The sequence below is a fragment of the Centrocercus urophasianus genome, unplaced genomic scaffold (assembly GCF_019232065.1).
Source record: "Centrocercus urophasianus isolate 14NV4802_14NV808 unplaced genomic scaffold, USGS_Curo_1.0 seq_10, whole genome shotgun sequence".
NCBI lineage: Eukaryota > Metazoa > Chordata > Aves > Galliformes > Phasianidae > Centrocercus > Centrocercus urophasianus.
The window spans coordinates 43162951-43187326 of record NW_024884142.1 but is presented as its reverse complement, the minus strand read 5'-3'; the positions used below and the strand labels follow the sequence as shown (position 1 = coordinate 43187326).

The window sequence follows — 24376 nt, the reverse complement described above, 5'->3', positions numbered from 1 at the left end:
GTGTTTGAATCTTACATTCTCTGGACATTTTCAAGTTACTTGGGAGTTAAAAAGTGAAAACTGACAATGCTGCAACATACACACTGTGTCAGCTCAGACTCTTTGTATCACATGTAAGCCTGGGTGGAGTTTTTCAAACTGTCTCTGCACCCTTTGCACCCATATTATTCAAAACAACAAAATACTTGTAACTGCATTCCTACTTAAACAACAGGACCAGAGCATAATTTGAGCTGCATTGTATTTTTTTTTTAATGCTTAGGTGAAATACCTTAATGCTTGTTTTAATACAGTAGTTCCTGATATTAGAATTAACTGGTATTTCACTGTAGTGCCTGTAACCTGTAACTAACTGGTCCTTCATGGAAAAAGGAAGGTGAGGAGACAGTTGTGTCAGCATAAATTCAGCTACTCTTAGAAGAGGCCAGACTATGCCTTTAAGAAAATAAAGCTGTTGAATTTAATACGCTTCTAGTATCATAAAGGCATTTCTCCCACACAGTGTCTCAATAAGCAAGCTTATTCTAGTTTATCACTTTACTGGGACATCTTACTCTGAAGCTTCTCTCAAACCTCTGTAGCTACAGCTCTGAGGGCAAAAAGGGATTCTTCAGTTGCAGTTGAACTTCTTACACTAAATCAGATGCTCAGTGAAATCATTTGATTACTGTAATGTCAACTTGTCCTATATGACACTGACAGTGGTCATATATACCTTCTCTTCAACTATATAATGAAGATGGAATAACAACTTGAATAAGGATGGAAGCCTTACAGTAAATACACATTTTGAATAGAGGTGAAGTGCTTCTGCAGAAAGGAACAAGTGGGCTCTGCAGCAGTTGTCTGTAAGCAACTAAAGGAGGAAAGTAATATGTTGTATACTACTGAAATAAATTAGTTTGCTACAGTGGCTAATAGTTAGACTGCTGTTGGGATCTTTATAAATCTCAAGATTTGCAGATGAGCCTCATTTCTAATAAATGTGCATAGAAAAAAAGTTTGGCACAGTAAAAACACAGCTGTTAAATTCACATCTGCTTGGCACAGGGAATAAGAGACAACTCTTAAGCTACCACGCTTACTTACATAACATTTATTTTATCAGAGTAGATGGTCCAAGTTAAAGTACTCATGCAGTCAGGGGGCCTGGCAGCTGTAAAGAACTTCTTCCCCAGTTTGTGCTATGTATAAGCACTTTCACTGAAGTGAAAGTAAGGCAGAACCAAGATTTAGCAAGGTACAGGCACTTTGTTCCCAGTTCAAGCAGGGAAAAAAAAAGCCTAACATCAGGTCCTGGTCCCCCCCACCCCAAAAAAGCCTTATGTTTATTAAACAAAATATTGTAGAAAATAGAAAAAAAAAGATACAGAAAGTCAGTGCTCCCTAACCATACACTACTAGTTGTCATCATCATTATATGTAAAACCAGAAGTGGAAGAAACCATAAACTGAAGCTTACTCTTAACAAGTGTTTGGTTACCTCAGGTATTTAGAGATATGCATAAGTATACCAAGCATTTGACAGCAGTACTGTAACAATCCAACTTGGTATTGCCAACTGTGTCTAACAGCTTGTCTAACTGTAGCTAAATAATTGCTTGTAGGATATTTCAGATTCCCCACTATCTGGTTACATAAAACAGTGATTTACAAAAAACTCATACCAAACAATATTCTAAATAAATAGTTCCTCTTCATGACAATGTACATAGTCCCCATTACATTAGTTATCCAAGAATGGCATGTCTGTGTCCATGGGTGCTGGAGCAAGTTCACATAAATAGAACAGCGTGGCCTCACTTGCTTCTGCCTCTGTTAGCGGTTCCAAGCGCACCAGCTTGCTCTGAGTGGGTTCAGGATCCAGGCTGCTCTCCAGGAGCTCATCCACCTCCAGGGGTTTGTCCACAGAAGGAGGAGTTTCAGTTGCAGAGCTCCCGCTCTCAACAGTGGAGCCTGGGTTCCCATCAAGGAATGCGAGCAGTGGAAATGCAGTATACTGTATGAGTTGTTTATCTAAGGGAAAAAAAAAAATTCCCAATGCATTATCAGTTGACATGCCATTCTAAATGTAGAATGAAAAAAAAGTAACAGCTTACAATTTACTAAAAGATTATTAAATTTTTTTTTAAAAAGCTGTATGGTTTTAAAAACACTGAAGAACTACTATATAAAGTTATTCTGATTCTCCACAAATCATCAGTTTCGTACAGTGCCATTAAGCAACCTTAAAAGCAGATATATTAAATGCTTGTCTACACCTGTGTCATGCTGATAAACAACAGTGAGAACAATACCTGCTCAACACTTAAACCATTAAAAACAAACAAACAAAAAAAACAAAAACCACTTATTACAACTAACCTGATTTAGGTTTGGAAACTTGTGTTTCCTGTGAAGCAGCTGGGCCAGCATTATTCTTGGTAGTTTCTATTCCCTTCGTCTCCATCTAGAAAATAAAGTTAAATCTAAAAAACATGCTCTCAGAGCCTCTTTAATGCAACTGCAATGACACTAGAACTTAGCTCATCAACTATTTTGAAAAAGTATTTGTGAAGGCAGGCTTTAAACTGAAGGCTTGGGGAACAGATCCAAAAGGGCTCACAACACTGCAACTGATTGGAGAGTAAGCCAGGCCAACCAGAACAATAACAAACATTCCTGAGCTGTCTCCCATGACAAGAGGCAGAAGAACAGCCACATCAAGGTTGTGTAGAGTTACGGGGGATTCTCTCGCATCCCTCTACAGAAACCAGCATTCTCAGCTCTCCTTTTCTTCTCTGAAGCACCCACATACCAGGCCACATAGCATGGGGAATACAGAGGAAGAACAAGATACCTGCGTGGGGTCACAGGCCTGTGATCTCAAAGTACGTGCAGGACAGCTCATGGATGCCTGTGTACTTTGCAGAAAAGACAGGCCAGCAAGGGGACGTTGTGGAGTTGCTCTCGTTACGAGAACTGTAATGCATTAAAAGCTCTGCCTAGGGATAAATGATGAATGAGCTGAGAGCTTATTATAGGTAAGAAAGGCATGCCAATATAGGTGACACCACAGTAGCTGTTTACTGCAGGCTGCCTGATCAGTTAGAGGAAGTTGATGAGGCTTTCTACAGAAGCTGAAAAGAGCCCCTCAGTCACAGGCACCTGTTCTCGTGGTGGGACTTCAATCACCCTGGTATTTGCTGGAAAAGCAGCACTGCCAAGCACACGCAGTCCAGATTCCTGCAGAGCACTGATGATTCTAACACAAGTGGTAGAAGAGGTAAGAAGTGCAGTTCTGGACCTTGTTCTTACAAAGAACTAGTTGGGAATGTGAAGACTGGCAGTAGCCTTGACTGCAATGACCGTAAGATAGTGGAATTAAGATCTCGTGTGGAAACAAGTGTCATAATTAGGATTGCAATCCTGGCCTCCAGGACACCTCTGAAAGGATCTACCTGGAGACATTCTGTAGGTTAGAGCATTTGGAGAGAACCTGATGACATTAGAGCACCACTTCTTCCAAGCTCAAGATCACTGCAACCCTGAGATTAAGAAGCTGGGTAAAAGCAGCAGGAGACTTGCATGCATGAGCAAGGAGCTCGTGGGAAAACAAAAACAGAAGATGAAAGTCTACAGAACATGGAAAAAAGGTCTGACCACTTGGAAGGTATACAGGAACACAGGGCATGCAGGGATGCAGTGTGAAAGACTAAGGCCCAGCTGGAATTAAAGGAAGATTCTAATCTAATAAGGAAGATTAAGGACAACAAGAAGAGCTTCTTTAAGTATATCCATAGCAAAAGGAAGACAAGGGAAAATGTGGGCCTGCTGCCAAATGAGGCAGATGTCCTGGTAAATGGAGGACACTGAAAACACAGTTACTGAGCACCTTCTTTACTTCAGCCTTTACTGCTATGCCTGGTCCTCAGCCATCCTAGACACTGGAAGAGAGAGCCTGGAAAAAGGAAGAATTCCCCTTTGCTGAGAAGGATCTTATTCTGGATCAGGAAGAAAAGAATGCTATCAGGAGTAGTTAACATGGGCTCAACAAGGGGAAATCATCCTTGGCCAGCGTGGTAGTCTTTTTTAATGACGTGACTGAATAGCTAACAGTGGATGTTGTGTACCTTGGCTTTAGTAAGGCTTTTGATACTGTCTCCCGTAACATCCTCAGGGATAAGCCTGGAATGCATGGCAAAGATAAACAGACAGTGAGATGGACTGGTAATTGGTTGTGATCAGCAGCAGTATAGTTGGGGAACCATTGCTACCACTGTTCCCCAGAAATCAATACTGGGTTTGGTCTTGTTTAACATCTTCATCAATGACTTAAATGAAGGGATAGAATGCACCCTCAGTAAGTTTGCTGATGATACGAATCTGGAAGGAGTGGCTGACACACCAGAAGGCTGTGCTGCCATTCAGCAAGACCAGGAAAGGCTGCAGAGTACACTTGAGTGGAGAGGAACCTTTCGAGGTTCAACTAGGGCAAGTGTAGCATCCTGCACCTACAGAGGTATAACTGCATACATCAGCACAGGTTAGCAGCTGACAAGCTGGAGAGAAGCTCTGTGGAAAATGACCTGAGGGTCCTGGCAGACAACAGGTTGCCTACAAGCCAGCAGCATGCTCACATCGACACTAAGTCTAACAGTATCCTTATGCAAATATTAAAAGTGTAGCCTCAAGGGAAGTTCTCCTCCCCCTTTACTCTGCCCTGATGAGGTCACATCTGGAGTACAGAGCTCAGTTCAAGAAAGAACTAAAGAACAAAGAACTAAAAAGTCCAGCAGCAGGATACAAAGATGATCAAAAGCCTGAAGCATCTCTCTTACGAGGAAAAGCTGAGAGACCTGGGACTGTTTAGCTTGGAGGAGAGGGGATACACATATATACAAATATCTAAAGGTTAAGTGTCAAGAGGATGGAGCCAGGCTCTTTTCAGTGGTACCCAGTGACAGAACAAAGGACAACAGGCAGAAACTGGAACAGAGCAAGGTCCATCTGAACATGAGAAAGAACTTCTTTACTTTGAGGGTGACAGAGCACTACAACAGGCTACCTAGAGAGACTGTGGAATTTTCTTCTCTGGAGATATTCAAAGCCTACCTGGATACTTTCTTGTGCAACCTACTCTAGAGAACCTGCTTTTACAGAGAGGGTCTCCAGCAGCCCCTTCCAACCCCTACTATTCTGTGGAAGAGGCACTGATATCACTAACTTGAACTAACAGCACCTGGAAGAGAAAAATGTGAAATGGAAACAGACTTCCTCAAACAAGAACTAATGCTCACAAATGAATAGGACAAACTCTAGGAGCTAGTATGTTGCTCTGCTGCATATTCTAATGTTTCCCACCAGACAGCACAGATGAAAACCTACTAAGTACAGTTTTTTGCAAATTCTAAAATTTAAGAGAATACAAAAAAGATTAGAAAAGACTAGTAATATGCACAGGCGTTGGCCTAACAGTTCCAAATGTTATTATTTGCTCCTAACTACTCCTTCCTATTTAAAGCCTAACAAGCAGGATGAATTCACCTGCAGCTCTCCTATCCTTACAAAAGTCTTGAAATCAAAAGAATGGAAAAAAGTGCAATTATACCCGTAAAGAAAAAAGTAAAGGATGAAAAAAGTTTGCATCTCTCAACTACTGAGTACATTGAGCAATGGATATAAGACTTACTTTGGTATTAGGGACATGATCTGTGGGATTCATCTGTACGGAGCTTGTAAAAAGCTGAATAAGACAAAACATATCAAGCTTTAGGTATCTCAATGTCCTATTAAAAATACAAGAACGTCACATCTGTGTGTGTGAGAAAAATCCCTGAACTATGTTTTCAGCCCCAATCACAACTAAAGTTTATTTACAGGCAGTTACCACTTTTGCAAAGAAAATGTTAAGAGTTTACATTGTTTGGAATCACAAAAACTTCAGTCACAAAGAAAATAACTATAAGCACATCTTACTTGGAGTAACATTGTTTGCTGCAGTCTTAGGAATACAGACTAATTCTTGATTTGCTGCATCGAGAAATCTGTGTACAATAGTGAGGAACAAACCCCAAACAAGTTTTCAAGAAACACCAAACTGGAAAGAGTCAACAACACAAGGGAAAGCAGAGCTGGTGTTAAGTGGGATCTCAGCAAGCTGAAAAAGTGAGCTAACAGTTACTCTGTCAAGTTCAACAGACAAACATATCAAGGACACCATAACCCCATGCACCAACCCAGGTTAGTGACCAAACGGACAGGGAATGGCTCCTCAGAGATTGGAGTCCTGCTAGACAACATCCCACAAGAGCCAGCAGCACGACCATGCTGCAGGGAATGACCAGTTTTAGGTTTCCCAGTAGGAGAATGTTCACACTACAAAGTCTGGAAGAATGGTTAGGGGGCATGAAACATACAATGGGCTGATGAAGCATGGCTTATTTTGTCTATAGAGGGCAGACAAGGGTGGTTAAGTGCACTTTTCTGCTATTACTAAAGAAGTGTTACTGAGATGACAAACTCCACAGAGCTGGATATAGGACAAGATGTGAGAGTTTCATGCTGCAGCAGGAAAAATTGTCACTGACATAAGAAAATCCTTCACAGAGAGCAAAGCAGTAGAGCAGGCACCCAAGCAAACTCCCTTTGGAGAGTTCAGACTTCATGTTGACAAGACCCAGAGCAACATGATCTTTCATGCTCGCCTTTGAACAAGAGGGCTGGACTAGATGACCTGCACAGATCCCTCCCAACCAAATTACTCTACTTGACATAAACCTGAACCGAAATTAAAAGAGCCTTTTTAGCACAAGCTTACAGAGAAGATGACAGATAACGTGCTAGGTTATTTCAAAGAAAGATTATTAATCTAATTAGTATCTTGAGTTCATGCAGCAACAAATACAAGCATTATTTCACTAAAAAAGCCATTACTCAAAAGTTTAAATCAATGTCATCACTACACCATGCACTGAGGGCAGCTGTGTATTACAGTTTTACCAATGCCCCAGATAAACATATACACAAATACTTATAACTTTCCTTTTTTAAATGGAAGGCAAAAAAAATCTCGTCATTTTAAACCGTAACAATCCACACAATATATTACCAAAACAGTACAAAAATATTGAAATAAACAGAAAATTTGGGTCATTTCCCACGGCAATCAGCTCCAGTGCAGATATGTTCTACAGCAGATTAGGGGATCATGGTGTGCAAGAGGAGTCCCGCAGCAGAGGAGAACCCAGGACAAGGTGAGAGCCACCTGGGCCTGCCAGTTCTCATTTGAGAGTGGCTGAGGAGGCATGGGCAGAGCCAGAAACAGCAGCATAACATCCCTAACGAGAGTGAGTCCCCTGGGAACATGAGCAACCAAGACCTGGCACACCAGTCAGGGTACCGCACAGCAGTTGGCAAAGGGAGGGCAACAGGCTGCTCACAGCACCGAGCACCACTCTAATGAAATAAACATGATGACCACCTGCTGCAACAGACAGGTTGAGGCAGAAACCCAGACTTGAGAGTCACAACCATCTGGGGCTAACACATGCCCCCAGACAGACCTCCCAAGGAGCAACAGAGCTGTCCAGACCTTCAGTTCCACACACTGAAATTTCCCCAAGGGCCTGAGGGGAAGAGAGGGTGCTATGGGTGCAAGCCACCAGGCTGCGTGAGGCAATCACCAGGTAGGAACTGGAAAGAAAGTGAGGCATATAATATTACTGAGAGACACAAGCAAGTCAACTGCCCTGTCTTAAGCCCCTGCAAGGAGAAGAAGCTAAGCCAGTTTCCAAACTGGAGGAAACAGACCACAGAAACATACAAAATAAGGGAAACTGGACTCTCAACTTCACTTACAGAAGGACTTTTTAACCTTGCCACCAAAGTGCCCCTAAGCAACAGATACAAGGCTCTGCAGCTGGAAAGGAGAGGGCATGAGAAGGGTTCAGACCCAGGAATGGACCAACTTAATGCAGCCATCCACCGAAGACCCAAGTCAGAACCAGTGTCACAAAAAAAAAGAAAAAAAAAAGGCACGCTTGTAATTCAGGACTCCTTACTGAGAGGCACCCATTTGTCACGTGGATCATCAAACAGGTAAACAGGTTTGATGCTGCTGGGGGCACACATTCATGACATCAAGAGGCTACCAAGTCTGATAAAGCCAGAGAACTACTATCCACTCCTGATCACTCAAGCTGGGTCATATGAGGCTGCAACAAGGATATTTTGAAACAGTAGAAGAGATTTATGCCCTCTGGGAGGACGTTGAAAAGATCAGGAATAAGGCTATTATCAGATGCAACTGAGCAGGTGCAGCAAGAACATTCTGGGCAGTAAACTGCCTAGGCTGATTAGCAGAGCTTTAAGCTAAATTTGACTGGGGGAGGAGATGTGCTTTTGAGTGACAGAGAAAAGGCAGGGAACACTGTCACTTTAGGATGCAGCACAAGAAAACCTCAATATCTATCCCAAAGGCAATCGAGAAGGCTTCTGTAAGAAGGTAACGCAGCTGATAGCCCAGTTGAAGTGTCTCTACACCAGAGCACTTAGCACGGGAAATAAGGAGAAGAAAAAATGATGCAATTAAAAAATGAGGACCTAATCGCTATCATGGAAACACGGTAGGACAAATCACACAATGCTGTGCTATGACTGAGGGCTACAAGCTTTTTGAAGAGACAGGCAGGGCAGGAGGAGTGGATGAGTCGTCTTCTCTGTTCAGAAGTTGATAGATCATGAAGAACTACCTCTGAAACGGTTACGACCAGGTCAAGAGCTTGTGGTAAAAATGAGGAACAGGAACAATAATGGACATGTGGCTGTCAAGGTCTACCACATACTGCCTGTGCAAGGGGAGCCTGTCGATGAGGCCTTGTTGCTCCACCTACAAGAAATATCACGCTCACAGGCTCTCATCCTGATAGGGGATTTTAATTACTTGGATGTCTGCTGGGAAACAATGCAGCCGGCTGCAAGCAATGCAGGAGACTCCTGGAGCACAGAGGACAAATTCCTGATTTAGACAAACTGACCAGAGTTGAGGCATCACTTGACATGGTGTTCAGTAATTCAGATGAGCCTATTACAGAGGTTAAGATTGGAGGCAGTCTGGGCTGTAGTGACTATGTCCTGGTTGAGCTCATGATCTTGAGAAACATGGGCCTAGCAAAGAGCATTGTCACAACCTTTAACTTCCAAAGAGCAAAATTTCAGCTGTTTAAGTAATTACTGGATGAGATCCACTAGGAAGCTATCCTTTAGAGACAAAGGAGCAGAGCAGAGCAGCCAGCTCTTTAAGGATGCCTTTTCGAGTGCAGAAGTGCTCTCCATCCCAAGCGTAAAAAATTAAGCAGAGGAGGCAGAAAACCAGCATGGCTGAAAACCTGTTCGTTAAACTAACAGATGAGAAATGTACAGGTGGAAGCAGGGACATGGGGTCTTGGGAAGAATATAGGCAAAGGAGAGCATAGCCCCTCTGGTAAGTGAGAAGGGAGAACTGACTATAACAGACATGGAAAAGACTCAGTAAGTCCTCTGCCTTGGACTTCACTCTGGCAGTCAGTCTTCCCACATCTCATGCCCCTGAACCTCTGGACAGGAGATGGAGGGAGCAAAACTTCTCCAACTATAAGAGCAAGTCAGAGACCACCTGATGAGAGTGAACGTGTTCAAGAGCATGGGGCTGGATGACATGCATGCCAGGGTCCTGGTCTAGAAAAAGAAAAATATCACTTACATTTTTAAGAAAGGGAGAAAAGATCCGGGCAACTACAGGCTGTTGAGTCTCATCTGTGCCTAAGAAGATTGTGGACAAGAATGTCCTGGAAGCTTTGTTAAGGTACATGAGACAAGGAGGAGATCCAGAAGAGCCAGCACGTCTTCCCAAGGGCAGATCTGAGCAATCTGGTGGCCCTCTATGATGGCATCAGACAGAGGCAGAGCAACTGATGTCATCTATTCGGAGTTCATCTTCAGCTAGTTTACTTACAGCAGAGCTGTGTGGTGCAGTTGATAAAACAGAAGGAAATGATACTACCTGAAGAGGCTTGGACAAGCCTGAGAAGTGGGCATACAACAACTTAAAAGAGATTCAGCAAGGCCAAGTGTGAGGTGTCGCACTTGGGTCAGGGCAATCCCAGATGCATACAAACTGGAAAGACTTCGGAGTTCTGTTCTGGTGGATGAAAAGCTTGACAGGAGCCAGTGCGCACTTGCAACCTGTATCCTGAGCTGAATCAAGAAGGGTTGCTCCCAGGGCAAGGGATGCAATTGTACCGCTCTGCTCTACAATACTTAAGAGAACTGCATAAAGATCTGGGGCCCCCAGCACAAGAATATGGAACTGGTGGAAAAGGTCCAGAGGACCACAGAGATGTTCTGAAGAGTGGAGCACTTCTCCTACAAAGGTGGAGAGAGTTGGACTTGTCCAGTCTGGAGAACAGAAGGCTCTGGGGAGGCCTCAGTGTAGCTTTGCAGTACTTCAGAAGAGCTCTATAATAAACAGAAGGGAGACTAATTTTTTTTACATGGCCTCATAGTCAGGACAAGGGGAAAAGGTTTAAATCTAAAAAAATGGGAAATTTTGATTAGGTATTAGGAAAGTTTTTACTCAGGGAGTAATGAGGCACTAGAGCTGAAGGCATTGAAGGCCAGGGTGGACAGGGCCCCAGACAGCCTGATCCAGTGGATGGCAACCTTGTCCATAGCTGGTGTGGTTGGACCTAGATGATCTTTAAAAAACCCTTCTAGCCCAAGCCGTTTTATGATTCTATGAAAATTACATCAAACAGCAGATCTGGATCTATGCTGAATTGTCGTCCTGATAACATGGCCTGGAAGTCCTCTAAACTGCAGTCGATACTGTCAAGATAATCCAGAAGTTCAACTCTGGAAGACAAAAACAATATTGTAATATTGCATCTATTAAAAGAAAGAAGAAAAAAAATCACAGTTAAGTTTTACACAGATATAGTACATCACCTTAAAATTTTCCACCAGAACTATGATGACTGCCTTTCATTACAAATAAACTCCTGGGAAAGACTTAAACCTTACTCTATAGAGGAGAAGCCAAGTAAGGAAGGCTGGTACTCCAAAAGAGAAATCACATTAGTATTAGACTACAACTATCATGAGCAGAAATACAACTGCATCTCACTTGTTCTAATAGAATCCAATCCACCCGCAGGAACCCTTGCAGGTAAATCCTGACATCAACGCCAGTTTAAATGGTTTATCTGTAACATTTCACTGTCAAATTACATTACCAGAATAAAGCTATTAAGTTCTCAACTAGGAGAACTAGGAGTTACTATTCGGTTCTTTTGATTTCAAACAATAATTTGTGATACTTAAAAAACAGGCTACTTACTTTCCAAGGAGATTTATATTCTGTGAAATTACTCCATTTTCATTGAGTATGGAATCCATCATGGAGACTGGGTCTTCTGCAGTTAAAGTTGACTGGTTGTTCAGCTGTACAGCACTTGACATGAGCGGACTTGTGCTGTCGCTGACAGGGCTGAGGGGATCATTAGCTGAGACAGCAACCGATTCTGTGCTTTTATCCTCTTGAATTACAGGGGCGTATTCTTCCTCATTATCATCTTCCACAATTACGATATCAGGAGAACGACTGCAGCTGTAAAACAAGACAAATAAATTATGAATTTTTGATACACTCTTAAATTTGTAAATGTGTAGGTTTAGTTACTTTCCATTTCAGCCAAGCTAAAATATGGAAATCAATTTTCCTTCCGCATTTTAACAGGAAATACAGCCAGATATTCTAAACATACCTGTTTCCCACTGGTATGGCCCAGTAACACTCAATACAGTTAATGCAGCTCAGCCAGTAAATACTGTTGTGCTATGTCACAACAACACTATTCTGAGCATATAGGAATTCTGATGCTTTTGCATTACAACAAGTACAAGCTTGCACATAAATGTGAACTATGCATGAAGTAGGACAAAGCACATAAGACCACCAAACAAGACAGACCACACAGCGTGCATCTTTCTGGTGGAACACAATTTAACTCTGGATTAGCAGTAACGTGAATGACCTCAGTCAATACTGTTACATTTAATTAAGCTTCTTATGTATACGAGGAAGGTAATGTAAAAAACAAAATGGTTTTCATTTGTTATCTCTGTATTTTCACAGTTTTCTTAACCCTTAAGTAGTTGTGTTACCTACTGAAACCTAATCTCAATTAAACTTTTCTATCAGAGAATGCATTCCCAGACATCAGTTCAAACACAAGTGTTAATTCAAGTATAAAACAGTAATCTCTAAATTTTATTTGTTGTGGCATAACACAGGTCCTATCAGTACCACACAAGCAAGGAACAGAGCTGCATCTTAACCTCTGCTCATAGGCAAAGATGAACTACTTCTATAGTACAAAAAGATAACATGCAGTCACAAAACACTTTGGACTACAAAACAAACGAACAAAAAAACCCCCAAAGTTCTTAAAATTGAATAGCTGTCTGTCTTCACAACCAAAAAGTAGACATAACTGATGTCTTTGGACAAACAGCACATTTAACAAGAGTGTAATAATACAGATTACTTTTCACTAGTTTCTATCAACATATTAAAACCTCCTACAGCCAATCAACTACATGGAACAAATCCAGAGGAAATTTAGTGTGAATTCAAAGATAATGCTCCTACATGTGCAAGAGTACTCCAGACACTTGAATTACTGCATACTATTCAGTATTGGAAGCCACTTTCTATGTAGACTTCTAAAGACTTCTTACTTAGAAGAATCTGAAGTGGTATCTTCATTTGTCTCTGGTGTAATGGGAGCATTTTCTTCATCAACCATGGTGTTTTCCTCATCAGCCACATCCTCAGTAACATCATAAATAATGATGTCATCTGAAATTTGTTCTCTTTGTTTTAAGCCCTCAGTTCTGTTGAGAGGTACCTGAAAATAATTTGTAAGAATGAGAGGACAGAAGGACAATTAGCTTCAGCATTCTGACAGTTATCACTGTATCTTTCAATACCACAATTCTAAAGAGGTAGAAGGTTTTCCTGTGCCTTGGAGACTACAATGAGTTTGTACAGATCTATGTTTGATAGAAATATACATACATATATAAATAATATATATAAATGAGCAAGCTGGAAAAGAGCAGTTACAGAAAAAAATGTTTGGCAAGTAATAAAGCTATTCAAATAAAGTACTACCAATGTCAGACAACAAAAGTAACAAAAAGCTACAAAGGCAAGACTACAAAGGAACTAAAATACTAAAAAAAGTTATTATTAGTCATGATCTGCCATTTATACTTCATTATAAAGCTATTAATTCTAGTCCCAAGCTAATAATTCTAATAATTTCCCCAGCCAGAATTATTTGGACAGCAGAATATATCTTTCAATGGTGGGACATTCAAGCAGCACAAGAACTTAACATGATTCTGCAGGGTAGGTGCTGCTTTGCAGGTGGATTCCTGTTCATGTACTGGGACTCCTAACTCAAGAAGACAACAACATAACATCAACGTCCTTAACAGTGCTACTATTAAAAGCATCTGCTGTCAGCATTTTCACATGACGCTATACGTAGTTAAGTGGCTTCTATGTGATTATACTGAAAAGTGAATGGCAATTATCAACACATTTGCTTCTGAAGAAAATGTGGCATACCACTTCTAAAAGTTGAAAGCTCTTCAACATTTTTATCCTCAGTAAGCAAGACATGATCTGTCTGTCCCTCTTCACTACTTCCTTCACCATAACAAATGGTATGCATAAAGTAAAACTTACATGATGATTATTGTCTGCTGGTTCTTTCACAATTTGCTGAAATACATTTGACTTTGTAGGTCCATTAGTGTTCAGAAGTAGAGGCCTAAATCACAGAAAAGGAAATCCGTCATCTAGGAGCTAATTCTTAAGTTTCATTTAAGAAAAAAAAGTCAATATATTGAGTGGATAGCAACTTTTCAAGACCACACTTACCTCTTGCGTTTTAGGCTCACTAGTTGGTTGTTCTGCACCAGGGTAACAATAAATTGTACAATCTATCAAGAAAAGAATGTTATACTTAGTTACATTGCTCCATAATTACTTCTCTCAAGGCACCGAGATATCTTTTTCACATAGCAAGCACTAAGAATAAATTTGTACACTTCATTTACTATAGAGGAAAAAAAAGTCATTAAATTCAACTATTAGAAAAATTCTTATAAGCAACATAAGAATGTTGACCATATGTGTAACCTGTATTATCAATACTGCGGCCTAGTGAAAAGTTCTCTTGATAAATCCAGAAAAAAGGACCCATACAGTTGACAGTATTCATCAGTTGCCTTTCCCCTTGAAATCTCAGTCTCTCTTCCTGCATGTTTTAATATTAAGAATTAAATGCATACATCTGGCCTGAACAACATGGAAAAAAGACACAGTAATTATTTGCAGCTTATAGTATTACTATTATGTAAATAGACGTGAAGAAAAAAAAGAACCTGCAAACTCTTTGAATTTACAACAGTTTTGGTAGATCACAGATCTAAGCATCAAGCTAAGCTAATGTGTCATTAATGGTTTCCGTTCAGTATCTATTGGTCTGATATCATCAGAAATGCAAAGTTCGTTTCAAGTAAAAAGAATTTCCAAAATAGACAGAAAAGCAGAAATGACAAAAACATATACACATCTACATACACACATACATATTTACAAAATGAGGGATGCTCAAAGAAATTGCTCACTACCCACCAACCAACATCCAGCCAGTTTCTCCTGATCTTTAGCTGCTCCTCCCAGCCAACTGCCCCAGTTTCATAGCTGTGCACGACACCACATGACACAGGATATCCCTTTGGCCAGTCTGAGTCAGCTCTCCTGGTTCTGTCCCCCCCACAGCTCCTTGTGCATCCCCAGCCCCCCTTGCTGGCAGGGCACTAGGAGAAGCTGAAACGTCCTTGACGCTATACAGCACTGCTCAGCACCAACTAAAGCACTGGTCTGTTATCAGCATTGCTTTTCTCCTCAAGCCAAAATATAGCATCACAGACACTACAAAGAAAATCAGCTCTATTCCAGCTGACACCAGGAGAGTAAGACAGAGCATTCCTACTTCAGAAACACCCACTGATTGTGTTTAAATGAAGCCTTACCTTCCGAATAACTTGCTGTTGTTTCAGGTGTTTTGCTCTCAGTTCTGCCACTTCCCTCCAAAGAGATTCATTCTCCCTGTTTGAAAAGGATAATTTAAAAAAATCAAACTGAATTTTGAAGTATTCATATTATTAATTTTTGTTAAAGAGTAGTTCATTTCAATAAAGGTTTTTGAAATGCTTTACTGATTGTACAAAAAGAAGAAAATCATTTAGCAATCCTTGGAAATAATTACAAAATGGAGAACCAAACACAACAAGCACCCTGAGGAGAACTTCCAAACTCCATAAAACGTATTTTCCCCAAGTTAGGCATTACACACTACATATTAATACTAATTCAGCATTTTGGAATTAGGTGCTTTGTGCCCTTTCAAACAACAAAGTTACCTTCTTTTCATTCTAGGAGAGCTGCTCAGAAAGTAATTCCTCCTATTTTATTACACTGATCCACAACATCAGAGGATGTTGGTGGTATGGCAGTAGATGCTGAACCGCCCCACCAATATTCGGTTTCATTTTGTTGCTGTTCAACAGGTGGCACCAGAAGGGCAAGTCTGACAAAATGGCATCTGATATGAAAGTGCATATGAAGCAATGGTGTGTCACTGAATTCTTCCATGTGGAAAAAACTGCACCCACTGACATTCACTGACACTTGCTGAATGTTTATATGGAGACCAAACAGTGGATGTGAGCACAGTGAGGTGGCGGGTGGTGCACTTCAGTGGTGGTGACAGTAACGAAGACATGCCGTGTTCTGGATAGCCATGCACAGCTCTGGGTAATGAACAGCATCTCCATCCATCAGCTCACCCATGCCAATCAGCAGACTACAACCAAGGAGCTGAGTATGGAACTGAGTATGAGCTTCAGTGCATCAAAAACAATGGTGGCAACACCGGAATATCTCAAAGCTTGTGCCAGGTGGGTCCCATGAATGCTTACAAAGGAATAGAAAATACTATATGAAAGTTTGTCAGGACCTACTGTACCTATGAGTCTGAAAGTGACAGTTTCTGGATCACATCATTACTAGTGATGAGTAGTGTCACCATTATGAGCTGAAGTCAAAATGGCTGTCCAAGAAGTGGCAACATGTGAATCTACCGAAGAAAAATCTCAAGACACAGCTCTCAGCCAGTAAAATGATGTGCACTCTCTTTTGGGATAGAAAAAGGGTGATCCTTTTGGATTTCCAGGAACCTGAGCCATCAATGCTGACTGATACATCAAGACATTGGTAAAGCTTGAAGGGTCAAACTTTCAGAGTCATGCCAGGGAAGGCAACCTCCTGTAACAAGGTAATTCCAGGCTCCACAGCAGCCTGAAGACTGCGAAATACAATGCCAACTTTGGCTGCATTGTCCTACTGTACAGTCTGGATCTGGTGCCTTGTGACTCCCGTCTGTTCAAGCTGATGAAAGATGGACTGTGTGGGCAACATCTTACCAGCAATTACAGCAAAACAGCAGCAGTGAAACAGTGGGTCACTTCTGGTATAGACTGTTATGAGCACAGCATGCAGGCACTTATTTTTCACTGGTGAAAACATATAGCTAATGGTGGCGACTAAGTTGAAAATAGTGTTCTGTAGCAAATACTGCAGTTCATCATTTATATTACAGCTATTTGCCCTCCCTCACACATTTCTTGCTGGAGGGAAGCCATCTATCAGAAACTGTACATCCATCTTGAACAGATCTTTGTAGAACAAGCTGAAGTCTTACACACAGCTATAGGTTGCCTTTAATTCCAGTAAAGGGGTACACTAGCTGAAGAGCATAGCAGAGAGAGCAGTTTTCCTGAAACACTGTCTCTTACAAACCTTGCCTGTTTACAAACCTTGGCAGTACTCACAAGAGTCCAGAACTAAGACAGCATAAAAACTGATATAAGGTGACCCTTGCTACCATGAACCTTGTGGTTGCTGACAGCATAAAGCACATTCATCAGTAGCTAATGAATATCAAAAGCTTCAGCAGATAAGAAAAAACAACATACCAGCCTTCCCTCTTTCATAGTTTAATTTTCAAGATGTATGCCAAAGAATGAAAATCTCTCCACCAGTGTTTCACGTTTTTAGGGAATTTTAAGCTCAGTTTATGAAACAGTTGTTGATATGCAGTAAGATGCAGCTTAGTAGCAGTTTTGAGGATAAAAATGTCCAACAGTTTAAAGACAGTTCCATCACAAATTCAACAACAGCAGTCAGGGATTCTGAGCTTTCTCAATCTTCCCACTTCCTAAGATTGGCTCTTCTGATTTAGATACAGTTTTACTTAAATCACTGAATTCTCACTGAACAACTTAGATGTCAAAGACATCTTCGCAAACTGTCCAGATGTTAGAAAAAAATGTCATTTCAGCCAGTCAGCCCTGCTCTGAGCTTGGTTTGAACCTGATGGTCTCCTGAGGCTTCTTCCAACACAAATTATATGACCCAATAGTGTGAACAGGAACCTTTTTACTCTGACTGGCCAGTTTCTAATAAAGACCCTTCCTAATCAAAATAAGTCTGCCCTTCAAACTTCAGTAATTAGAATTGAAGATGCTAAGTGAATGAAACCATTTATTTTTCAAAAGTTGAACTTACTAGTTACATCTGCCACAGAGGCAAGCAATTATTTTCTCAATTTGAAGTCCTGGAGATAGGTACCACTGAGGTACTGTGACTTTCAGTGCAAGAGCTTGTCTCTATAAATCCTGTCTTCATCTACATACTCTATCTACACACTCAAGTATTTCTGACTCACACTGCTCATATTATTAACAACAAAACATAATTACTAAATAGGAAATAATAATATTCTAAAAATACTCAATTTATATTTGGATTTTAGATTCTACATATCTGTGGTTGTAACTAATGAGTTCCCAAGTTACAATTCCAAACAAGTTTTCATAAGGATTAACTGTCCTGTAATTTCAGCACTGAGGGAATGAAGACAGCAAGAGGAAAATAAAGTAATGAGTAAGAACAGTAATTGTAGTATGAAAGTCTAAGTAATTTGCAAGAACCAAACTACCTTAGACTAAACACAGCAACTAAGCTTATTTGGTGTATGCTAAGAACTTAGTTGAATATTCCACCTCAGCAGCATTAAGGAATTATCAGAGGCAGTTCTTCAGACACCAATTTTGCCTATTACTTTTAGTCATACTTAAATATTCAATTGCAATGCAAATCTTTCACTGAAATTCATCTTTCTACAACAACAGTTCAAGTCAAACACTATCAAAATTAGGTCTTACATTTATGTCATATTTGTTTTCTAATATCTATTACCAGAATTACTCCATTTTAGGGATCAGCTGTTGACAGAGCATTTACCTTTTCAGGGCAGACAATCGAGATTCAATAGTCTCTTGTTTAATCTCCACTTTCTGAGCACTACTTATTATTTTGGAGAGATCCTCCTGGCTTATCTTGTTTTCTTCAGGTCTCGAAGAAGAAACCTTTAAGAGATGAGAAGTCAGAAACAACGCTTCCCTTTACTCACTGATAATTACTATTTTCTTTTGAAGATCAAGTATAACCTCTCTAGTGCTGATAACCGAATTAAAAATCAGTAATAAACCACGGCATCAAATACGTAAATACAGAAACGAAGAGACTTCTTACAACAGATGCCATATCACCCATACTTGTTATAAGTGTTTGTTTATGTTCAGATTCTCCAGGCACAGTAGACAGTGCTCTACATCTGAGCTACTTCAAATTAACCCAAGGCTAACAAGCATCTCTCTCTCACCATAGTAATTGTATTTCTGCTTGATAGCTACTCTTAATTCACCTAGTTCTCAGTAACAGCAGATCAAGTTTTAGAAATGTAACAGCAGCATAACAAATATGTTTATGTATTTGCTTCCAGCTTTCCTGAGTAGGAAGCTTACTTCTTGCAGTAGCTATGTTCTGAAACAAGGTACATAAAAAAAAATTGTTACATTAGGAATGGTAAAGTTAAAGCATGTTCCGCCTCTTAACATGCATCTGTTGAACCTTCTATTTGCATAACTCATTTTTGCTGCCTGTTAAACTCACTATGAGAGAGAAATAATTATCTAAAGCAGCCTAGTCAAAGCCCCTAAAATAACTTTAAATAAATCAGAACTTGCATGAGAGCACCAAAATCAACTTGGACTTACAATCCCACGATTAAAACTTGCCATGAACTCTGCTATTCATTTAAAATTACTAAAATTACTTGGTTTATATACTGAGTTTTCACTAACCTTCCTTTTAATGTGTTCCAACAAGTCCTCTCGGCCCTGCTTGAAATATGGGTGTTGAAACTCAACTAGACCATCTCGCTCCAGTTTGACAATCCCAGAATCAACATGGACAACTTTACGGAAGCCATCTTTAAAAAAAAAGAAAAGAAAAAACTCCCATCTGAAAACTCACACTAAGGAATTCAAACTACATTGTTCCAACTGTCCTTTTATCAGTCTTGAGGATACACAGTACTCTAAATGCGACAACACAGAGGAACTCTTCAAAAGAAAATAACACAACTAAAGGCATCCAGAATCTTTAACTGTGACAGACACAAACAAAATAGGAGAACTTACACATGTTTAGCTGTCTGACAAAGCTTGCCATGTTGTTGTGCTTGAAGTACTTAGGCAGAATCTCTTTTGCAAATCTCTGTTCATCCAACACCAAGAAACTCTGGCCATTCTAAAATGAGAGACATAAAGCTACTTAAGACTATTGTAGAACACACTCCGGGCTTGCAGAATTAATCACTGCATAGGAATGTTTCCTTTGTGCATGCAGTACGTAACTGATCTGCTTGCCTGCAGTTTTCCACAACAAAAGCGTATAACTGCAGTTGCTTTGCAACAGAGCACTAGCAATTAGTTGCCATCCATTCTAAAGGAGAACATTCCCATTGCTTCTCTCCACACTTCCTCAAGAAATTAATTAACAACAAGTTTAACAACAAGCACCAGTTTCATTATAGCACAACGCCATAAATTTTGTATGTATGAACTTTAAAATCTTGAAAGGGAATAGAGATACAGCAGAGACTGTGAAAGGTCAAAAACAAAATAGGACAAAAAAAACCCAACAAATCACAGCTGAAATCCCTTTTGCTACCCAGCATAAAAGTACGACTGGTTTGTTAAGACTCTTAGGCAAGATAGAGCTGTCAAAAAGCTGAGCCTGTCCACAAGATTTCAAAATGACCAAAAAGCACTCAAGACAATAATTCCCTCCTTCTGCGTGCCAACTCTGAGAGGATCAATCTTTTACCCAATAAACTGATCCTCAAATTACATCCACAGACCGAGACAAATAGAAGCCTCCGTTCTTTGTTCTTCCATAATCTTGCTCCATTAACTAAAGGACAAGTAATTGGCAGAATCAGAATTAGAGACTTCAAACTGGCAGAGGTTTTATCTGTAATCTATTCACAATATTCTTACCTCACCTATAATCTTTGTCAAACGCCAGTACTTACGCTCCATCTTCTCAGGAGCCCTTCAGTTCAAGAAGCTCCACTTGTTTCCTATCCCCAGCAGCTGCATGCTCCCCAATAAAGAAGTGTAAAGAACCAACTATGAGACCACGTGAAGATTGCTGATATGGGAACTTATTTCTAACAAATGAAAAACCTCTTAACTTCCCAGTAATGCACGCCTATCTCCCACTGAGAAATAGGCAGTGTAAAGAAAATAGGAAGTAAAAGAAAGGGTAGGAACAGATCATTTTAAGATAACCTAACTCACCAGCTGAAGGTTTTAAGCGGTGCTACAGCGACCTGCAATGCCAGCAGACAGCTTTTGTGCAGCACCTAACTTCATTATCAGCTTGAAAAGCTTCAAACCTTTTGCAGAAAATTAGAAAGATACTTCCATTGTTCCTCGTTGCCCCAACAGTCACTTACATCAATGCTGTAAACAGACGCTAAGGCCTAGCTTTAACTCAGTGAAGCATTACCGTGTACCTGAACACCGTTCTCAAGTCCTGTTGTTACTGACAGCAGCAGACAACAATCTATGTACTTCATTTGTTACTCCTGCTGCCCCACGCCTGCACTAAGACATATACGCAGGAAGACAAGATTCGGCTGGTTTTGCTTCAGTGTTCATCCTCACAGTGTAAAAATATGGTTTTGTACAGAAAACAACAAAATGTCACAATAACAGGACTCTTTCTTCACTGAGGTAGCATATTTTTCAAATATGCCAACATCTGCATATGAATAGCTCCCAATACTTTATCCATACAGAAACTGCTAAAGGCTGATTGTGCGAACTACAATCAGTATATCTTCCTTCCATAAACTGCCTTGCAGAATCTCAAACTCAGTCTTCATTTTTAATTGAGGAAATAACATAAAGGTACCAAACAGTGGTCCCTAGCATATTTACTTGAGGTAAACACGATGAATTTGGGAAGCATCCATGGAGCATGAGGCGGCAAAAAGGCCTTTTTAATGCTAGAAAACACATTGGCTTCAGCACCTTTCTTTCAGAGGAGGAAAAAAACAAAAACAAAAACAGAAGGAAAGCTGCTGTAGTGTAGACAGCATACAACCATACAATGTTAGGTTAGAGGGAACCTTAAAAACCATCTAGTTCTAACCCCCTGCTGCAGGCAGTGTTGGCACTCACTAGATTAGGCAGACCCTGGACAGGAGATACCCAGCTTTACATCTTCAGGGATTGGGCATCCACAACTTCTTTGGGAAACCTGTTCCCTCCTCAACAAAGCTTAAGCTACTGGTAAGCCCAACTGTCAGTAAAACATTTTGCAGGGTACTGAGCCACCGCATGAGCTAAACTCAACTGAAAACTGTTATCTCAACACTTGAAGACATCGTCACGGTGCAAGAATGGGATTTTTTTTTATTTTTTATTTTTAAGAATAAGTTCCCGGTAAAGCACACATGCATTAGAATAGTAACTACAGGTTTAACTACAAGTCCCACGACATCAGGCAACTGAAAGCAGCAGCCCAATCCCCATCCCGCGCCCAAACCTGCCAGGCACTCAGACACTTCCCTCAGAGGTGATGCCCGCCCGGCTCCGTCGACTGAAGGTGCACAACACATCCGGGCCACCAGAACAAAGGCCGCTACGGTCCGGGCGCGGGGCAGCCCCGCAGTTACACCGCGAGCAGGTGGCCGCGGCCGGCCCAGCCCGAGCGCGGCAACTACTACCCCACGTGGCCGCATGGGATGGGGGAGCGGGGCGGCCGCGGGGAAGGATGTAAATACGCCCTTCTCCCGTCTTCCCGCTGTTCTTTAGCTACACAATTCGCAGCCGTTACACAACTCCAGGCGCTACAGACGAGCCGGCGGAGCCGCGGCGGAAGGTGCCTCTCGTTGTCAGCACACGCCGCGTGCCGGCGCCGGCCGCGCCGCCCGAGCCCCAGCCCCAACCCGTGCCCCGCGGCGGCTCCCCGCCCCAGCCGCGCCCCGGCAGGCTCCGCAGCCGGCGGCAGGGCCCGGGCCGCCACCCGCGCTCGTCACTTCCAGCCGCACGCGGTCCCCGGATAACCGCGCCGGGGTCGCTCCTCCCGCTAGGGGCCCGCCCGGCCGTGCCTGGATTTCCCGCCCCGCGCCGCCCCACCGAAGCCCCCTAAGGCCCCGCTACCCTCCCGGCCCCCGCTGCCCCAGGACCCGCACCGCCGCTGCCAGAGGGGAGCTGCCTCCCGCAGCCGGGGGGCACACGGCAGGGGCGGGGCGACCAACGGCCGAGGCTCGCGTCGCCGCACCTGGCTCCAGGTGATAAGCTGGTTGCTGGGCGCCTCGCCCACCAGCGCCCACAGCTTGCTGAGGAAGGCCGGCACCCCGGCGCCGGCGGGGGGCGGCTGATGGGCCGGCGGCTGCTGCTGCTGTTGCGGCTCCTGCTTCATTGTCGCTCGAGACCTCCGCCGTCTGACCGGGGGAGGGGCGCGAGAGGAGGGCAACCAGCGCCACTCGGCCCCGCCCCTCATCCCGCGCGCTTGCGCACTGAGCTGCCCCGCATGCGCGGCAGTGGGCGGCCGGCGCGCCTGCGCAGCATTCAGGTGCCTCCCCGCCCCTTCGGCCCCCGTGTTTTACATAACGGGCCCACGTGCGCCGCCCTCACGTGCCACAACAGCGCGCGCACGGCCGCACACTCGTGAGGGGCGGGGCCTGAGGCGGACTCCACCCCTCTATGCAAATGAAAGAAGGGCGAGGCCCAATGGTCATCGCCTGCTGCTCCGGGGCGGGACTGGAGCAGCCGCAGGGGCGGGGCCCGGGAAAGAGAGGAAGCAGCAAGGGAGAGCGGTGTCGCCAAACCTTGCTTCTGAGGTGGGCTGAAAGCCAGTGGAATAAAGTTGGGTATCCACTTATATAGTTTGCTATTTATTCTGACATCACATATACTTAAAATCTCAGAAGCATCAGCTTTTTCCTCTCGCGGTAGAGAAACGGGCAAGCCCTGCAGCCAGCCCTGCCCTCTCTTAAATGAATTTTGGCAACAGATATCTCAGCTTTGAGATGGAATCTTGCTCTACAGTGTAGTTTCATATATACTTAAAAACAGATGTCACAAAGAATAACCCTCATATAGCAACACTTTACTGTTACGACCTTCATCTGCCTTCTCTCAATCCTGATCTTTCTGCGCTACAGTGATACCCACAGAACAGTCCAACAGGGCTATAGCAGCAGCCTGTATAAATTCCTCTTACACCAGACCCTGAGTAAACTCTAAGTCAACTTCCCAAGCACTAGCCTACAGATTTTCCTAAAGACAAGTAGCACAATACAAAACAACCAAGAATGAAATGGGAGCTCAGGTAAGGTGACAGGTTTCAAGGCAATACTCTTCTTTTTGTGGCTGCAGCACGTGACATTCAAAGGCTGTTGCATTGCTGCTATGATAAAAACCACATCTTTGTTAGCTGCCTTAACTCTCAGACACTCTATGATGTTTCAAATTCAGCTATTTTAATTATTCGCCTATACTGATCACAGTGAAGGCAAAAGACAAAGCAGTCACAAAATTTCAGAGAGCTTTTAAGAGGTTGCTCTTCCAAAGTGAATATCTTTTCGGCTTTGTGCTGTCATCGTGCACAGTTGATTCAAGTACTGTTTATTTTTTGGGGTATCCACATGATTTGTTGATTTGTTTTTCTTCTCCATGCGCCCTGCAGGAAAAGCAGACTCAGCACACAGAATATCTGTGTTAAAATAAAGACTCACAGTAAGTTGTACAATTAAATAACTGTTCTAAGAAAGAAGTTAATTTCCATTTA

The 24376-nt window shown here is 42.2% G+C and overlaps 1 protein-coding gene across 2 annotated transcripts; it reads right to left on the bottom strand.

Annotated features, from left to right (window-relative positions):
* Window positions 1–1081: 1081 nt before the first annotated feature.
* On the bottom strand, window positions 1082–23086 carry HSF2 (heat shock transcription factor 2). 2 transcript variants are annotated; one of them, XM_042810657.1, is made up of 13 exons: window positions 22865–23020; window positions 19708–19816; window positions 19369–19496; window positions 18467–18591; window positions 15133–15208; window positions 13973–14034; window positions 13778–13862; window positions 12760–12929; window positions 11357–11626; window positions 10767–10872; window positions 5672–5725; window positions 2365–2449; window positions 1082–2016 (listed from the first exon to the last, which is right to left on the bottom strand). In XM_042810657.1, the coding sequence occupies exons 1-13, from the start codon at window positions 23003–23005 to the stop codon at window positions 1727–1729; spliced, it is 1701 nt and encodes a 566-aa protein (XP_042666591.1). In that variant the 5' UTR covers window positions 23006–23020; the 3' UTR covers window positions 1082–1726. The 2 variants fall into 2 exon arrangements, with proteins under 2 accessions (XP_042666591.1, XP_042666583.1); XM_042810649.1 differs by lacking the exon at window positions 5672–5725 and having other exon boundaries at window positions 22865–23086.
* Between the last annotated feature and the right edge of the window lie 1290 nt (window positions 23087–24376).

Coding starts and splice junctions, on each gene's coding strand:
- HSF2 (XM_042810649.1), bottom strand. CDS start 23,086: ATGAGGGGCGGGGCCGAGTGGCGCTGGTTGCCCTCCTCTCGCGCCCCT. Junction 19,817..22,864: donor AGCTTATCACCTGGAGCCAG/GTGCGGCGACGC, acceptor CTCTCATTTTAG/AATGGCCAGAGTTTCTTGGT. Junction 2,450..10,766: donor ATCCAGATCTGCTGTTTGAT/GTAATTTTCATA, acceptor TTTATTTTCTAG/ATGGAGACGAAGGGAATAGA.